Below are 19,034 nucleotides of genomic sequence, written 5' to 3'. Positions count from 1 at the left end.
CCAGAGGCCTCCGAGCTAGAAAGTGGCAGAACACGGTTCCAACCCAGCTCTGCCTCATTCCACTCTTCTTTCTGTAACTCCATAGAACACTAGCCTCTCAGGCAAGGCAGGGCACTCTGGCACCCTAAGGTCTGGCACCCTTGTTAGTCCAATTTTTAAAGATGAAGAAACAAAGGCTTAGAAAGACAAAATGGCTCTCCCAAACTAGTGGTGTGCTGATAAGATTACGTGCATACGATGCAGCTCCACTGCTTCTAATGAGCTAACGGAACTGCTGCTTAGACTGACGGGCCTGGGCTCACCCTGTGCCCCCTCAGCCTGCGAGGCGCTTCTGGAGATGTGGGCGTGGACGGCTCTCCGTGGTGACGACCTCAGCTCTGAATTGGCCCCGTTGACGTAGACGGAGAAGCCCTGCTCCAAGTGCTCCAGTCTCAGCTGCACGGGGTCCTTGGCCTTCAAATGCTTTAATATCCTGGAAGAGAAAGGATCACCTGATCCTCTTACAGGAGTCTGGGCCACCCCCACCGCCATGCGGAACTGAACTGCTGCTCTGATCCTCAGAGGCTGTGGGATGGGTCCCCAGCAGCTGGCAGACAAACAGCCCGGAGGAAGCCCATCACACCCAGAGGGAAGCAGGAGGAAGACTGTTTCCCACCCCGCAGGGATGCTTCCGATTTCACTCTGAGGCTCAAATGTGCGCACGTTAGCAACACACCACAGCGCACATCCTTGCCCCACAGTGGCTGAGACAGAAAGCGGGCACCCATGCGCACTGCTATCACACAGCCAGGACTCCTGGGACCATCCCAATCCCACACGTTTCAGCGGCCCTCGGTGCAGTGTGTAAGCAAGCATGGATTAGGATCTGAGCCTTTGTGAGAGATTTCACAGACACACCAACAAGTCAGAAACCCTTCGGCCAACCAGGCAGGCTGGTTTTTTGCTTCAGTAAATAAATGTGCTCTCAAACACTCGCCTGATATATCACTGTCATCATTTTATAGTCTAATGCATCATTTTATATTCTAAAAATATATCAATGTAGGATTTTGTTCAAGATTAATGATGTGAGTATCACACTCACAGGCTACAAGGCTCTTGGCCTGAGCACGAGCAGATCGCCAGTTCAGCTCTCGCCTTAGGCTTGGTCCTCTCCCCACTCCTGCGCTGCAGACGGCATGAATGTCCTCTTCAGCCCCTCCAGAGCTGCTGACACCAAACCCTTCAGTCTCATAACAAACCGCCATGTGCCCCATATTAACTAGACATCCGCACAAGAAGAAATACAACCAACCAGCATGGCAGTAGGTGATTAAATAAGTTCCTCCCAAACCAGCGAAATGTAAATTTTAGAAAACAATGGTAACCACATATAGGGCGTGTACCATATGCCAAACTCTGTTCTAAACGCTTATATCAACAGTTGAGTCGCATTATTCTTGCTATTTACATTCTATAAAGTTGCTGCAAACCCTAAATTAGCAAATAGTGAACACGGCTCCTAGGGGAAACCCAGGTTTCGTTCTGAGAGCCGCTGGTCAGTGTTCCCACCACCTGAGCAATACATAACCTTGCTGTATGCGTTCCATAACCTTTCTGTAGGAAGGCACCGTATTTAATACAGAGTCAACTGATTAACATTGAACTCATGGCGAGCAGCACTCACACTCACGCCTGGATGAAGCTTGCCTAATGTGTATTTTCTCTGTAAGAAGCATCAGCTTTTCATACTTAACAACACGAGAGAGCACTTCAGCACTATGCCTGAGGCCCGTTTAAGCAGCGGGATCACCAACAAAAAGCACACGAGTGTGGAAAGCGCAGCCCTAAGTATACCGCGGCAAGGACCCTGTTCACGGTGTAAGAGCTGACACAGAAGGCAGGGTCGCCTTCTTCTGCCTCTCAGCTGACAACGTGCAACTAAAATTTTCTGCCACTCTGCAAATGTCTTTAAATTACTGTAAAAGCACTGAAAGTATTGACTTTGAAGTTCCAAATAAATTCTAGCGAGCAGATGAATTCACAAACATGGGGTATTATGAGCCAGGAGGATTGGCACAACCATCTGTGGGGTAAATGCATTTATTGTCCCCATTTAATAGATAAGGAAATGGAGGCACAGAGAGGTTAAGAAACTGGCCCAAGGTCACATAGGTGGTATCAGGTAGGAAGTGAAACATGAGGCATGGGTCTGCCCTGGGGTCCTAAACAGGGGTCAGACCAACTTGGCCTTCAGACGGCCAGCAGGCAGGTTCAGAAACAGCTGGTCCATGGTGCAAGCTCAGAGGAAGAAGATATGACCTCAATGCCAATGTGACCTTACTAGGGCCCTAGACTAATTATAATAAAATTTGCATTTCAGTTTTGACCCCACTTCCTGTGAGTTTTTCTGTATACATTATGAGTAAGGGCATGCCCAAAAAATATATAGTTTCTGTCAATCATCCCTGAATGCAAATCAAAGTCTCCACCCAGAAAATCCCTCTTTAAAACCCAGGATTTGGGGGCCATATGTGCTCACCTCCCTCCACCTCTCTCTTTCTCTCTCTCTTTCTCTCTCTCTCTCTCTCTCCTGATCTGCTCCTTGCTTGGAATGTAACTTCAATAAACCCCATTTTGTAATTGATGGGGGTTTTCATGATTCAGTTTTACTATTGCACCTGCTTTTGTATCCCGTGAAATTAGTTCAATTTCACACCCAAAACATGAGCTGAAACCACCTATGCTCTTACAGTACAGCTGTTTATAGATTTTGTTTGCTTTATGTTTCACTTCTCAGTTGGATTTAACTTATACATATTTTATACCTCTTCATAATCTTTCTCGGAAATGGAGAATAAAGTATGCAAAGTTTCTTTCAGGCCTACAAAACTAATGAATATATGCCTCACAAATAGCAATAAAACTTCATTATCAAAGTTTTATAATTCATTACTAGTTAAGCTGTTTTATTTAATTTATTTATTTTTTAAAAAATATATTTTATTGATTGGAATTGAGAGGGATAGAGAGTTAGAAACATCGATGAGAGAGAAACATCGACCAGCTGCCTCTTGCACACCCCCTACTGGGGATGTGCCCGCAACCAAGGTACATGCCCTTGACCGGAATCGAACCGGGACCTTTCAGTCCGCAGGCTGACGCTCTATCCACTGAGCCAAACCGGTTTCGGCTTAAGCTGTTTTAATATTTTCAATTAAAGCTGCCAGTGCAAGCCTAAATTTAAAAATAAACAAATAAACCCCATTTTGCTTTTCTTTTCTTTTCGTTGACCTTAAAATCTCTTCTGCATCAACGAAAAGAACCGAGGTCCCAACCAGTAACCCCAGTTGGTAACACTGGCAGGACTAAAATGCAAACCTAAGCAATTTGGCTCCAGAGTCGTCACCACACGAAGACAACTTCTACAGGTAATGGGATGAGGCTGAAACAGCAAAACACAGACACTGGCAGTAACTCACAGACGCTTCTCAGAAGTCATATAAAAACAGAAAATGCCACCCGCCTGGTCTTTGCTCAGCAAATACATTCTGGCCAATTGTTCCTGATCAGTCATAACAAACCCTGAAAGCAACCCAAATGTCCCAGGGCGGGAAAGGGGAGCCCGGGCTCACACGTAGCCATTATAATTATGAAGAATCTGTCAAACATGGGCTGCTGCTGGGATCCGTTCAGTGATGACAATAACAGAATAAAAGTGTACGTATGTGTTTAAGTGCAAAGTTGGAAAAAGGTGTGTTTGTGGACCCAGAATGGAAGGCAATCAATGTAAAAATTAGATCAGTTGTTAAGGTAGGGTGGTGGCTTTATGGGTGATTTCTCTCTTTGTTTTTAACTGTTTCTTGAGCTGCTACTACATCCATCTTTTCAACCATCGTGGCAGGAACATTTATTACAGACGGCTTATCTCTTGTCAGCTTGAAAGCCTGGGAGATGCCTGACTGTGGGGCAACAGCGTAAAACAGAAGGAAAACACAAGTAACCAGGAGACAATTTCCAAACACAGCAAGAGCCGCACTCTGGAGCCACAGCCACAGGCTCCCTTGGAAAGCACGGCAGTCTCCGGGGAGAGGGCTGCAGGGAGCCCTTGCCTGGGAGGCCCCAACGTGGGGGAGGGGGCTAATGGGGTGGGGAAAAGGGGTCAGAATGCCTGGCAGAGTGCCTGCCTCAACTTCCCTCTGGAGACCACGCTGTCTCCTGATGCCACCTTAATGGTTACGGCGGCAGCCCGTTCCCCAGAAGCTGAGGCTGGCCCACCACGTGGGCCTCTCTTTAAGCAGGGTGATTTATGAAAATGTGGATTATGAAGCTGATAAATGAGGAGATAATTATTCAAACTGTGAAAGGAATCGCTAAAGGAACTCCTCTGCTGCAGCTGAGCACATCAATAATATTCACTGGATCAAAGAAAAATGGTTTTTTAAAAATTGATAGACTGTTTTGCATAAAAAGCTGCCCTAGGTGAAGGGGATTCAAAACAATCGGGTTGATTCCCTGTCCTTGGGGAGATGGGCCCTGCCCCTGCGGCCCATCCCCCTCTGCTCTCTTGCAGGTCTGGGTGGTCTCACGTGAGGCGCAGATTTGTGAATCCCTCTACTCTCCCTCCCACCTGTCAGGATTCAGCCCCTGGGCTGCAGGTCCATGCTGAGAACCAGGAACAGTGAGGGACTCTCTCCAGACCTCTTTCTGGAACAAGTGGCCCCAAAGAACTCCAGGCCAGCAAGAAGGGAAGGCACAGGTGCGCGTCCTAACACAGCCCCGGTACCCAAAACACAGCGTAGGCATCATTTCCATTTTCCCCCGCACCGGTCATTTGTACAGAGAGCCTTTTTGTGCAGAAGAGGAAGTGGAGACAAGGTGTTATGAGGAAGTGACGGGGAACACGGCACGCTTGATAGCTGAGGGCACGGGCAGGGACCCAGGTGAGAGGACTGGCCCAGCTCAAAGAGCAGGCAGTGCGCTGCTCGTGAACCTGGCTGGGCTCGGGACGGAGCTATCCCGTCTGAGGCGGAAGTTACTGTGTGACAGTGGACTAGCCCAAAGGTCACCTGAGGGTCCTAAGGGTCAGGCATTCGAGGTCTGCTGGATGCCAGCTCAGGGAGAAGGCATGTTTATCATGGAAATGATGATATGATGATAAAGAAATCACACTTGGGTGGTGGGCTTACTATGCACCATCGAATACCTTGTCTCCCTTCCTTCCTGGCCCTGGGACTTAAGTCCTCCCACTGGCCTGTTTGACAGATGAATGTGCCCAAGGTCAGAGAGCCAAGGAAGCAGCCAGGACATAAATTACAGTCTGCAAGGCTCAAGCCTGCCTCCCAGCCGCCTTTCTGCTGTTTCCTGTCTCCTCACCAGGTTTCACGCCACAGGCTCAGAGCAGGGAGGGTTCCCAGAGGAGCGTGGCTCTCGGCTGAGGAGTCTTGGAGGTGGTGGCGTTGGAGTCCAGCCTTGAAGCATGAAGCAGAGAGCAACGGTGCCAAAAGCTGCCATTCCTTCCAGAACCCGGTGGCCCCTGGCTCCGGTATTGGTTCTCCAGGATGTCACCCCCCCAATCCACGTGGGCGGAGGTGGCGCAGTGTTGAGGACAAAGCTCCGCCCTGGGGGCTCTGCCAGTGCCCCGGCTGCAGGACCTGGGCAAGCCCTCAGTTTCCCCTTCGGCAGAATGAGCCAAGAATGCCTGCACCTGTCTGGTTGTCAGAAGATGGAATGGGAGGCCAGGCTGAAGCTCCAGCTCAAGAGGCCCGCACTGGACGCTGGTTCTCCTGTTCCTTCCTTTTGCCGGAATCTTCTCTTAAGGCAGTGGGCTCACCTTCCATATGGGCAGGTTTTCCTCTAAGTTTCCCTCTAAGACCTTTTCCAAAAGGCAAATAATGCCGCTGCTGGATTCCTGGCCCTGGCCACGCTCCACAATGAGTTGCGTGTTGCAGCCCCCTTGGCTGTGAGCTTCAGTCCCTCCGCACATCTCAGCCCTCTGATCCCTCTGCTTGCTCTCTCCTGAGTCCCGGTGGGCATGGTTACATCTCTCAGGAAGGCGAGTGACCACACACTCAGTGTCCTCTGGAGGGTTTGTGCAGGTGAACGGGCCTCTCCTGGAGCACGTGGTCGCTCTGAGCTTCTTCTGGAATGTACTATAGGTGGCCTGGTGCTCCCGGCTGAGGCCTGGGGAGTTCCTCCAGGGCAAGGGCTGTGTGGTAGACACCTGTTCTTCCTGCCCGGCACCTCTCCCCCATCTTCCCCCCACAGCCCTATGGCCCCCTACTTCCTGGGAGTAATTCCTAGTTAAGCCACTCCTTACTCCACATGGTGTGGGTGAGCTGACTCCACCCCCAGCCTAATGGGTGGCCAAGGAGTGGCCAGTCAGATCATGCTACCTCACCAGACACAGGGGGCGATTAGCTCAGGAATGAGTCTGGGGCCCCAGCCTGACCAATGGGAGCCCTTACCAGCATTTCTGTGGAACGATTAGGAAGTACTCTCACTTCCTCGAGGCAGGATATTAATGTGGGGTTTCCAGTGGCTGCCCTGGCCTCTGTGAGGGGAGTACCTGTCTGAGATGTCTCCATCATGGGAAAACAGAGCTAAGAGATGAACAGTGACTGACTTCAGTGACATAATTTTTTAAAAATTGATTTTAGAGACAGAGGAAGGGAAAGGGAAACAGGAGAAAGGAGAGGGAGAGAGAGAAACATCGATATAGGAGAGAAACATTGATCGGTTGCTTTCCACCCTTACTGGGGATGGAACTCACAACTTTAGCATGTGCCCTGACCAGGAATCAAACTGGTTACTTTACAGTGCATAGGATGACATTTAACCAACTGAGTCACACTGACCAGGACTCAGTGACATAATCTGAGCACCTGGATCCAACCATGCCTGAAGCCAGAATATCATCCTGGGTTTTTTTTATTTCATGAGCCAGTAAGTTTCTTTGTTGCTTCAAGTCCATTCACCTTGGGCTTCTGCACCTTCCAGTAAGGAGCACTAACAGCCTGTCTTCCTCAGCACGCTGTTCTTCATGCTAGTGGTGATGCATGCTAGTGGTAATGCGAGGCACTGAGAAGGCGCAGTGAACCGAGCGAGTAAAAGAACAATGTCACCCAGCATCTGTGGGCAGCTGCGTCCTGGGCAGGTCTCTCCTGAGCACTCACACCACTGACTACTGCACCCCCTCTCAGGTCCCGGGGCAACCAGACAGCAGCCTGGGTTTCATCTCCCTCTAGGCACAGTGTAAAGCTCAGAGGCTGGTTTCCTACCAAATTCTTAACTTCGTAATGAGCTTAGAGCACCTGGCTACCCTGACAGGTTTCTCTCCTCTTGGTTATTTATGACAATGTCAAACAAAACATGATTAAAAACAACAAAAAAGCCCACTGCATGGGAGAACGTATTTGCCAATGTTTTCTCCGATAAGGGCTTAATCTCCAACATCTACAGGGAACTCATACAACTTAACAAAAGAAAGATAAACAACCAATCAAAAAATGGGCAAAGGACCTAAATAGATACTTTTCAAAAGAAGACAGAAGGAAAAACAAGAGGCATATGAAAACATGCTCAAAGTCACTAATCATCCAAGAGATGCAAATCAAAACGACAATGCGGTACCATCTCACATCCGTCAGAATGGCTATCATCAACAAATCAACAAACGACAAAAGCTGGCGAGGATGCGGAGAAAAAGGAACCCTCATGCACTGCTGTTGGGAGTGCAGACTGGTGCAGCCACTGTGGAGAACAGTGTAGAGTTTCCTCAAAAACTAAAAACTCTCATCTACATAATAAAATACTATGCTGTAGTAAAAAAGGAATTCTTACCATTTGCAACAGCATGGATGGACCTGGAGAGCATTATGCTGAGTGAAATAAGTCAGGCAGAGAAAGATAAATATCACATCTAACTCATTTATGGAATATAATGAACAACATAAACTGATGAACAAAAATAGATCCAGAGACAGAGAAGCATCGATCAAACCATTAAACCTCAGAGGGAAGGTAAGGGAGGGGAGGGGTAAGGGGGAGAGATCAACCAAAGGATTTGTATGCATGCATATAAGCCTAACGAATGGACAACAGGGGGGTGAGGGCATGAGGGGAGGGATAGGGAGAAAATGGGAGAATAAGGACACATATGTAACACCATAATCAATAAAGAAATTTTAAAAAATAAAATGTATTAAAAAAAAAAAAAAGAATGTACAGTCCAGCTGCACCACTTCCTGGTGGTATGACCTGGGGCTAATTGCACACTGCTCTGGTCTCCACTTCCTGGTCTGTAAAATGGGGGCAACAACTGTATCTGCCTCATCAGGTGGGTAGTGTGCAGACAAAATGATGATGATGGGGCGAGGAGTCTGGCACACACTGGCCTCCAGAAAAGGTGCTGTGCTGTTAAAGCAACACTGTTGACAGCTCGGGTGCATTCCCCTTTTTTCTTTTTAGATGTTTCTTTTTAGTTCTGCCCTCTAATTTCCAGTCATCAAGCCAGCTCCCTCTTGGTGACAACACAGCTCCCAAATTTTATAGCAGCTCTGTTTTAATATTTTTTAATTGCCTTTGTGCTGCAACCTGGTCACTGGATATCCTCCTCCACTCGTATATCAGCTGGTACCTCTCTGAGCATATACTTATTGATCCCCGATTAACAAGAAGCAGTTTGCTCATATGACACTCTCCTCCCTTAGAAGTCACATGTATTTAATTAAACGATCACCCAGGTGTCAGGGGCACCACGCAGCCTGCCAGAAACTAAGAGAAAACCACCTGCTCCATGGCATTCATGAAGATGGAAAACCCACACAAGGCTCCTAGCTGGAGGTCCCCTGAGGGGAGATGGGGGACCGAGCACGCAGCAGCTGGGCAGAGGACAGTGCCTTCCAGCAGGAGGCATTTCTGGCTGTTCCCACAGTTTTCTATTCAGAGGTTCTCCACAGGAGGAGGTAGGGCCTCACCAGGAGCACCTGGATAGGTGGGCGGTGCTGTTGTCATAGATACAGGGGTCTTAGTGGAATTTAGTAAAGGGGCCGGTGGGCAGGAACACTACACTCCTACAATACATGGGATCTCTTTCACATGGAAACCTGCCCCATGAGACACGCCACCAGGGTCCCAGGTGACAAGCACCAGGAGTCCGGCAGTCAGAGAGGGGCTGAATCCACGTTAAGGATGACAAGCCCTACACAGCTGGCCTGCAAGACCAAGCTTATTCCCATAACACAAAGGCCCAGATTAGCCCGCAGGCCTGCCCCTCCTGCAGGTCTGTTTTGGGGGGCTGCACCACTCTTCCATTTGTTCTGCACTTTCACTTGAACCCATTACTAACATTTAAAACGCAGGAGGCTTCACAACACAAGCGCAGATTTCCGGCTTCTCGGGCAACCGTGGGGCCATGACCCTGCCCCGTGTTCCCAAACAACTGGCCTGAGCTGAACACTCCCCCACAGAGCGGGCTTCGCTCACTGCCTGGCCCCTGCTAGCCTCTGAGCTTGCAAACCCAGCCTCCTGCGAGGTCCCAGGCCTGAATCAGACCACGGTGAACTGAAAGTGAACTGCCAGAGGCAGCACACTGTCACAGCACTGAGGACACGGTGCCTCTTCAACCAGACTCACTGCTGTGACCGCGGTCACCAAACACCGCGCCCACCTACTGCCGACTTTTTCAAGAACCAGCGCTCCAGAGCCCAAATGCATACCGACTTAACGTGAAGTGGCATGGGGACCAGCTTCAAACACAAGTGCAAAATGACTCCACCTTTACATAACGAGGCATGATTACAGGCTCTGTATCCCAGCCCAGCACAGCCTGAAAGACCGCAGCCTGGGCTCTTGCGGTGACTAATGCACAGGCCCTGCCAAATCCTAGCTTTTCAGTACAAACCCACCTTCTCCCAGAGCAGAAACAGGGAGGCAGGAGGCGGCACTCACACACCAAACTGTTTGCTGCAGCTCAATCAGAAGAGCAATGAAGTCAGTGAATGGCAGAAAACACTCCGAGCCCCTGAGGGGGGTGACTGCACCCCATTCGGGTGAACCAGCGCCTGCGTGCTGCTGATAAATCTAAACAGGGTTCTGATTTGGCTAATATTAAGGGCTTTGTCTTACCGGTTCCTCTGCTGAAGCAATATTAAATACTCATCATGTTTCTCATCAAAGTCTGTCACCATGTCCTTAGTGTAACCCTGAAATGAAGAAACAGAGCAGTGTGATATGGGAAAGCAGGGAAGTATTCACGGAGGCCCAGCCAAGTGCAAGCACACAGGAGGTAGAGAGGCAGAGGGTGACCTTGACGCAGGCGTGGCTCCCGAGGCGCGTCACTCTGGAGCTGCAGAGCCCCAGAGACTGTCCCATATCCCACTGGGCTGTGAACACACACAACTAATGATCTACGAAAAGGAGAAGCCCGATTCCCCAGCGCCACTGCTCATTCCTCCCAAGCCCTACAAAATCAAGGGCGTGGACAAGATTTGAGCTTCACTCTTTTCTCCCACACGTTAACTGTTCTCAAAGTTATAACCAGATGCAACCCAAATCAGCTGATTAAGAGGGGATCTCATTTTTCTCTTGCCACCACAAGAGAAATGCATGCAACAACTCAGTTATTACAAATACTTATGACCCAGAGTGATGGTCCCTTAAGAGCAGACATTTGGGGATTTGTACCTGTCCTTCTGACAACAGAGCTCTGGATTCCCCTTGGGGAACCATTCAGCCCCTTCTCTCAGTCCACTGGCTGCCTTGGACAGCCTTGAAAGTTCTTTTGTTCTCCTCTAGGATCACATGACCTTGGCCTTGGCCTCGCCAGTCAACATAGTGCTTCCATAGCCACAATGATTCACTGGTCTAAGGTTGAGACATGACCAAGCTGGGCTTTGCTGACACTCGTAGGGAAAAGCTCCTCTCTTCCCTCTGCAGTGGTAAGCTGATGCGATGCAGGTCTGAATTGCCTGAGAATGAAGTCAATAAGGACAGCAGATCTGAGAGATGGAGATTCCTAGTGACATCATTTGAGCCCGTAGGTCCACCCATGCCTGAAGAATTTAGTTGTTGCTTTGCAAGTTTCAGCTGAGTTTCTGCCATTTGCAGCCCAAAGAATTATGTCAAAAATCATAATCTGACCATAAAATTTTATAGGTATAATTAATGATACTACACGTTTAAAGTGACATATGAATATACTAGTAAAACTCCCATTATAATCCTATGTAATAAAAGCCTAATATGCAAATTGTCCCCTGGGGCGGTTGTTCGACCAGGAGTTTGACCGCTTGATATACGTACTGACCACCAGGGGGTGGCACAGAACAGGGTGGGCATCAGCGACGATGTGGTGCTGGCATCAGGCAGCAATGGAGGTGCTGCCAGCACCAATGGGCCCCTACGAGAGCGGGATGGTGGCGGGATGGTGGAGCAGGCGGGTGGGCAGGGGCAGGCCAAGGCAGGTACGAATCCTCAGGCTGGGATGGGGACCTGGGTGTAGGTGGCAGCTACCAACTTCCCACAGCGCCTGGGTTGGGGGCTGTGACTTCTTGCTAGCTCTCTGGGGGTGGGGGTGACGGGGACAGGGGTGTGCTAAGAATGAGGGGTGTCTGCAGAGCTCACTCTCACTCCCCTCGCTACCCTTCCCTGGGATGCCAGGGCTCACACCAAGGAAGGCCTGCATCCACACAGCCTCTTCTGGGTGGGACCGCAGGGCCTGGTTGGGCTCCCTGTGGGTTTGCACAGGAGCCAGTCTGCAAGGCCGACAGGGAGAGAGCGTGCTGCCCACCGGCTTCTGTGCAGCACTGCTGGACAGCCCAGAGGCCCACACTGCACCTTGGCCTGCTGCAACTGGGTGCACTCACTGCATCGCCGTGTGGAGACTCGGGTGCCGTGACTCAGGCGGAGGGTTCCCATGGGGGCCAGGGGCCCAGGTGATGCCCAAGGCCCAGAGGTCAGCTGGGACCTGCCCTTCCACACCAGATACTCATGCTTCCATCACTGGCCAAGCCTAGGGACTGAACACATGCATGAATTTTGTGTATCAGGCCTCTAGTTTGATATATATTCCTCTAGATGTTTTCCTTTGTTTAAAATATATATATATATATATATATATATATATATATATATATATATATATATACACACACACACACACACACACACACACACACACACAAACACACACACATGCTTTTAAACAAAAATAGGATCATGCCATAAACAATTCTTTGCAATTGTCTGTGTTCCTTAAGTAACTTTTTGCCAAGAAATGTATTAAAGAGACAATATCAACTTGGTTCTAGTCACAAATTATAGGGATTAAGTTTTAAGTGGCAAGTAAGACATCTGTAATAAAAATTCAATTGTGTGAAAATCCAAATGATTAACATGGAAAGAAAAAAAAATCTCCGTTGTCCTCTTCTTAAATTGTCAAAATGTGACTTTAACCCATTATTTTGCCAGAACCCTACCCCAGGATGACCGAAACCTCCTTAACCAAATGTAACAGCTCTTCCTTCCTCACCCCACTCAGCCGCTCCAGGCCCCGGGGAACCACTGACCACGCCCGGCAGCTCTCCCCTAGCGTCTGCAGCTCCAAATGCGCCTCCTTCCCCCCAGCCCTCTGCCTGGGCCCCTCTGGCTGCCCTTCCTCCTTTGGTCTCAGATGTGGATGGTCACTGTCCATCTCACCTTTCTGGGCCTCTCTTTCTCTGTCTTTAATTCTCTTTCTGATCCTAAAGAAATGGGCTGTGGAACCCATAGAGACCAAGGCTGAGGCTTAAGGGCACTGGGTGCGGGAGGGGCCCAGTTCCTTCCAGAATAACAACCTGTGTGAGGGGCCAGTTTATGCAGCATTTCCATATACATGGCTCTCCTTTGATCTTCACAGCAGCCCTTGAAGTAGTTACTATTACCCCACTTAAGATACAAGGAAACCCCTTCCAGCCATCTTCCAGGAACTGGGATCCTCCTCCAAGGCAATTTACATACCATTTTGAAATATTTAAATGACCGCTGATATATTACAGTATGGAATGAAACAGTCTATGACATTTTTAGATGAAATATGAGACTTCAAAGAAATCTCAGCTTGTGGTGGGCTGCCCTGGGCCTTCATCGCATACCTGCAGAAGGAGGATGTCATCAGAGACTTGAAGAGCACAGGCATAAATCCAGCCAAACCTTTTACCAGCCTGCGCCTCTCAAATGCTAATGTGCGCACCAATCACCTGGGGATGGCGCTGAAATTGGGGGCGGGGGGATGCTTTTCTAACAAGGTCCCAGGCAATTCCTGTGGGCCACACTTTGAGTAGCAAGGCCCTAGATTAGTCCTTTTTTTTTTTTTTTTTTTTTAATATATATTTTATTGATTTTGTACAGAGAGGAAGGGAGGGAGATACAGAGTTAGAAACATCGATGAGAGAGTCATCGATCAGCTGCCTCTTGCACACCCCCTACTGGGGATATGCCCGCAACCAAGGTACATGCCCTTGACTGGAATCGAACCCAGGACCCTTCAGTCCCCAAGCCGACGCTCTATCCATTGAGCCAAACCAGTCCCGGCAGATTAGTCCTTCTTATTCCTTGCTATTTACAATACCCTCACCTCTAATAGGAAGTCTTTGGACTTGAGCTGGGAAGAGCTATCAGCTTTGGGGTCCAGCCTGGCTCCAAGCTGCAGCAGTGCCATTAGTTTCCTCATCGGTGACACGGAGGTAATGGCAGTACCTGTCTGGGTGGGTTTCCTTCCCCTCTAGGGCGAATGCGGACCGCACGCAGTCACAGTGGACAGGACTAACTTAGCACAGTACCTGGCACCTACAGAGCTCTCAGTGAACATTAGTTACATTCACATTTACAGAGCCCATTACTTAAAAAGCACTACCCGGCCCCTCCTTACCCCCACCCATGCTCAGTTCTTCCCTAATGCCTTAATCATTCTACTCCTTCTTCCAGAAGTCCACTCCAACCCCCTCCAGTCGCCACCCAAAGCCTCTTCAAGGCCCAGCTAAGTTCTGGAAGTCTCCTTGAAGCCTTCCCCTGACATTCTCAACTCCCTTCTCTTCAGCTCATTCTGAAACCCTGCAATCCTATATAATAAACCCATGTAATAAAAGCCTCATATGCAAATTATTCCCTTAGGTGGTCTTTCAACCAGTTCAACCACTCACTATGATGTGCACTGACCACTAGGGGGAAGCACAGAACATGGCGGGCGTCGATGACGCACCATTGGTAGTAGGCGGCAGTGGAGGCGCTGCTGGCCCCAATGGGCCCAGACAACAGTGGAACCACAGCGGGATGGTGGAGATGAGCGGGTGGCACTAGGCCAAGGTGGGGGCCCAATCGCCCCACAGATGGTGACCAGAAGCAGCAGCAGGGGACAGGCCCACTGCCTGGCTCCCAGGTGCTGATGGAGCCGGGCGGGGGGCCCAGCCTGACTGATCACCCCACAGGCAGGATGGTGGAGCAGGTAAGAAAGTGGTGCCAGGCCAAGGTGGGGTACCAGGCAGGGCTGCAAGGCTAGGGGTGCAAGCTGGGGCTGGAAGGCACGAGCTGGGGCCCAATCTCTGCAGACCACCCCAAACCCCCCCCCCCATGCATGAATTCGTGCATTGGGCCTCTAGTTAGTAATAGTTATACACAATGTGGAATTGATACTATTGTAATAATGTGGTTATCAATTAATAACTAGAAAGGAACAAAGGGAAGCTGCAATTTAGACACATGCCCAGTAACTTCTGGGTGATGTGAGAAGGTGCCTGTCTGTCAGTCATACCTGGGAACAGGTCATTGGCCGGAGTAGGCGTGTCAGTGTGACCACTGCAAGCCCAGAAGAGCTGACGTTTAAGTTCCTGAGCAATGGGCATTCTCTCTCTTGGTGCTATTGGTGCACCTGGCCCTCTCACCCTCCTGGCCCTCTTGTTGCAGGGGGCACGCTCCCCTGCATTCGCCCACATGGCGCACAGCCATGTGGACGCCACACAATGGACTAATGGACGTTAGCCTGATGCTACATGGGACCCAGCCCACTATGGACCAGAAACTCTGGACACTGGCTTTGCTTCTAGCTTTGCTGAAGCCCCAGCTGCATATTTTCCAGGACTGGTTTAAGGGGCATGGGACTTTGGAAACTGAGGGGTATAATTTCACACAAATAAACCTTCCTACCACATCGCATTCTCCCATGTGAATCTTAGAAAATTCTCTTTCTCAAGACATTGCAAGAGCCCATCCCCCAGCTCCCAGCTCCCAGTGGGGACACACCCCACTTCCCACTAGCAACAGAGGAATCCCACCCGTGCAATCCTCCAATAGCAGACTAGTGGATGACTAAGTTCGTTATCACTTAACTGTACATATTGCTCACTAATTATCTGGGGATTTGGAGACGTGGGTGCCATCCCTGACCTCCGCTTCTTACCTTGCCTGAGCCTCCGTTTCCTCCTGTGTGAAAAGAGGGTACTAATAAAGGCAGCCACACAGGCGGTCTAAGGGTTAGCCAGGAGCAGAGTGGAAGTAATTTAGGATCCTTGCTTTCTGGTTCTCCCTTATAATCCCAGCGGGATTACAGATTCCTGGAGGATGAAAAGGCGCCACCTGCTAAACCTGACGAGCTCAGGGGAGGCCTGCATGGCAGCCTTACAAACTCAGAGACCTGAAGTAACCACACAGGATGGTCTGAAATGAAAACGTTTTAACTAAAAGCAGTTCTTGGTGGGTAGTCATGGTCTAGGGCAGCATTTTCCCCTAACAAAGCCTGCATCTAGGATGATATACTTGATAAGCATGCTTTTGCAATAACAAAATAATTTCCTCCTTCCAGATCCATCAAAACACAACCATGACATCAAGGGGGAGACCTCAAATTCCCCTCTCTGTTACTGTTACCTGTCAATTGTTGACTGTTAAGTAGCCTGTACAGACCTATGTAAAAGATCATTTTACTTTTTACCCAATCCCAGAGGTTCCCCCTTGCTTTCTCCCGCCTCCCTAATCTATCACCAATGAATTTCATGTAACTCACTTACACCTCTTTTATTGTAACGTATAAAGTAAGGTGCGAAACTGCCATTTTCCGGAGCATTTTCTCAATCCGTTGAGGTTTTGCTTCCCAGCAATTGTCATCAGTTTGGCTCAAATAAACTCATATTCTTACAGGTTTGGGTGTTTCTCACGTTGACACCCTGGAGGGAAGGACTGTGGGAAAGCGAGGACATGCCTGGGGAGCCCAGTCCTGGCTCACCACACCAACTGGGCCACCCCTCCCCCCACTGTCAGACACCGGGCCTGCCTCTACAGCAGGCACGCTTCCCTTCACTGAGCTTCAGTTCTCTGGCTACAAAGTGGAGGCATTAACACCCCCACAAAGTTTTGAGAACCTTGTAAAAAGCCAGATTTATCATCATTGTCCTGCAGGAGGCATTTATTACTGTGGAGCTGTTACATCTGCAATGAGGGCTTAACAAAAGCTCTGACCCAGGTGTGCATTCAGATGCCGACTTGCCAGGAGGCGGTACTCAACCACCAGACAGGAGCTGTTCTGCTGGGCTCTGGCCCCTTCCTGTCCTGAGAAGTAAGAGTGGACCCCTGCTGCTGTGCACCCCGTCAAGCAAACACACCCTGGCCAGCGTCCCTAACATTAGGAGTGGCTGCTGGGAGTGCTGGAAACACCCATTCGAGTGACTGTACAGGGTATTTTTCTGAAAGTCCATAACTTTGATCAGATTACCAAAGGCATCTGAGACCAAAAACAGGAGACAAATGATTGTAATAAACTGTATAAAACATGATGCCAAAGATCTGAATGAGGGAACTGGGAAAATCCCCTTGAGGGCAGGGCCAGGCCCCCCAGCCCCACCCCCATTCCTGGGAGTCATCTTCGAAGCCTGGCTCACGCTCCCACTCCACATTCAATCCATCACCTCCCAGTGAGAATTACCAGACACCCCACATCTGACCCCCTCTCACCACCTGCCCCCACCACCCTGGTCAGGGCCCCTCTCCCCCCTGCCGCTCCCGCCCCCACCCCTCAGTCTGCTCCCCCTGCTGCGGCCAGGGGGCCCCGATCATGCTCTTCTACCAGGATCCTCGCAGCCACCATGCCCTGCACACTGGGCCTCCACTCACAGCTCCGAGCCACCTCCCACTACCCCACTCCAGCACCCTCAGCACCCAGCACCCTCAGCACCCAGCACTCTCAGCACCCACCTCAGGGCCCTGAGTCACCCATCTGTCTGGTTGGAGTGCTCTCCTTCCAGGGAAACAGCCAGATTCCTCATCTCCTTCAAGGCCTGCCTCATCTCACCTTCTCAGGGACGTCCCGAGCGGAGGTGCACACACACAACCTGTCCCAACCCCCACTGGCTTCACCCCTGCTTCCCCTTATTCCTATGCCTTTCGTTACTCAGCTGTCCCCTGCGCTAGAATGAAACTCCTGTGAAGGCAGGAACTGTCCCGGTATTTGACCACTTGTGTATCCCAAGCCCCTGGGCAGTGGGCACTCACTAAAAACTGATTGAGTGAAATAAATAAATAAATGAGACATTTGAACTGAATTTTAAAGTTGAAATGTTTTCTGGGCAACAAGAAAGGGGACAGGCATTCCAGGCAGAAGGAACAATACGGCAAAGGTTTGTGGGCCTGAAAAAACTTGTACCGTTCATGGCCAAGATTGACTAGAGCAGTGGTCAGCAAACTGCGGCTCGCGAGCCACATGCAGCTCTTTGCCCCTTGAATGTGGCTCGCCCACAAAATACCACGTGCGGGCAGGCGCACAAACAGTGCGATTGAAACTTCGTGGCCCATGTGCAGAAGTCGGTTTCCTGCTCTCAAAACAAATTTCAATCATTGTACTGTTGATATTTGGCTCTGTTGCCTAATGGGTTTGCCGACCACTGGACTAGAGTGAGGGGTGCTAGGAGGTGCCAGTTAAGCAGGCAAAGGGCCTAAGGAGTTTCGCACGTGATGCAGAGGCCAAGCCCTGCTGCCACAATTGTTATTTTTAGCATCTGTATCCATCCCCATGCGGCCCAGAGATGGGGCGGGATTCTATCAATGGCCGTATCATTCACTCTCTGGGGGAAAAGGAATGGAATCGGAAAGAAAGAGCAAGAATCAGTTATGTCTAAAGGAGCCTGGCAGAGTCTGTATTTCAGAAATCACGTATTCCTCTGGGGCCAGAACGTCGGAATTCTCCTAAACAGGCTGATTTAGTGAGTGCAGAGCCCGTGCTGCATGAAAAGCAGCTGAGGGCGGCATCGGCTTCCAGGGCTGGCGAATGTCTCGGTGTCTCCGGACCCCACCTTGCCGGTGTCAGCCCAGCAGAGAGCAGTGCCTTCAAGTGCTTTAATAAGGAGGCTGCAGACAACTGTGTCGGGGTCCCTCCACACACCCGAGGTGCTCAGCCTCCCCCTCCCGAAGAGTCACATCGTAACCGAGGGACAACTTACGAGCAATAAATGCATGCTCCATTGCCGGGCCCTGCTGCAAGCCACCCTCACCGCCATTTATTATACTCTCTGTGGGTCTTATTGTGAGTGCCGCAAAAAGGCTGTGTGCCAGGATCGCTGGCTCCCTTGTGGAGAGGAGGAAACTGAAGGTTTGAAAGCTGGAACAAATTGCACGCCGGCCACAGAGCATCTACGTGGACAGTGGACATCGGTTGTGTTTGTCAGCTCAGCATCTATTCACTTTCTTCTGGTTACACCACCTCAATTTTCCTTCGGAAACCATCTCCCCTCCGCCTTCAGTCCCTATAGTGGGGTGGAAGTAACACTGCCTGCACATGACCTAACCCTGGCCAACCCGGTAGTCTGTCTCGCTGGCCATGTGACAGGATCAGGGCTAGGCATGCGCCCCAAGCCAGGCCAACAGACTCAACGCAGGGGCTGGCTGAATCTGCTGGACAAGTCCCTCATCCTCTTCCCTAGAATATGAGCTGGCATGAGCTGAGAGCTATTAGGAGCCCAGCTACTAGAGCCAAGGCCACCACAAAGGAAGTCATTTTATCAATGGATGAGGCTCGCCGTTATGAACATCCTCCT

General features: G+C 50.1%; 1 protein-coding gene across 6 annotated transcripts in view; it reads right to left on the bottom strand.

Moving 5' to 3' along the window:
- The window catches only part of KATNIP (katanin interacting protein), a 181,737-nt gene that overhangs the window by 111,029 nt on the left and 51,674 nt on the right, over positions 1-19,034 (bottom strand). For 4 of the 6 annotated variants that reach the window (XM_084882882.1, XM_084882884.1, XM_084882886.1 and 1 more), the window contains 2 exons: positions 10,108-10,184; positions 303-472 (listed from right to left, as the gene is read on the bottom strand). The exons of 1 other annotated variant lie outside the window; for it this stretch is intronic. In XM_084882882.1, the coding sequence (XP_084739008.1) occupies positions 303-472; positions 10,108-10,184 (247 nt within the window). The remainder of the gene's footprint in view (positions 1-302; positions 473-10,107; positions 10,185-19,034) is intronic. One more of the 6 variants, XM_084882883.1, reaches the window with a different exon arrangement.

Source organism: Pipistrellus hanaki (assembly GCF_964339955.1).
Source record: "Pipistrellus hanaki genome assembly, chromosome: 4".
In the NCBI taxonomy this organism is placed as follows: domain Eukaryota; kingdom Metazoa; phylum Chordata; class Mammalia; order Chiroptera; family Vespertilionidae; genus Pipistrellus; species Pipistrellus hanaki.
Note: the sequence above shows the minus strand (reverse complement) of the source record. Positions and strands in the feature narration are given on the sequence as shown.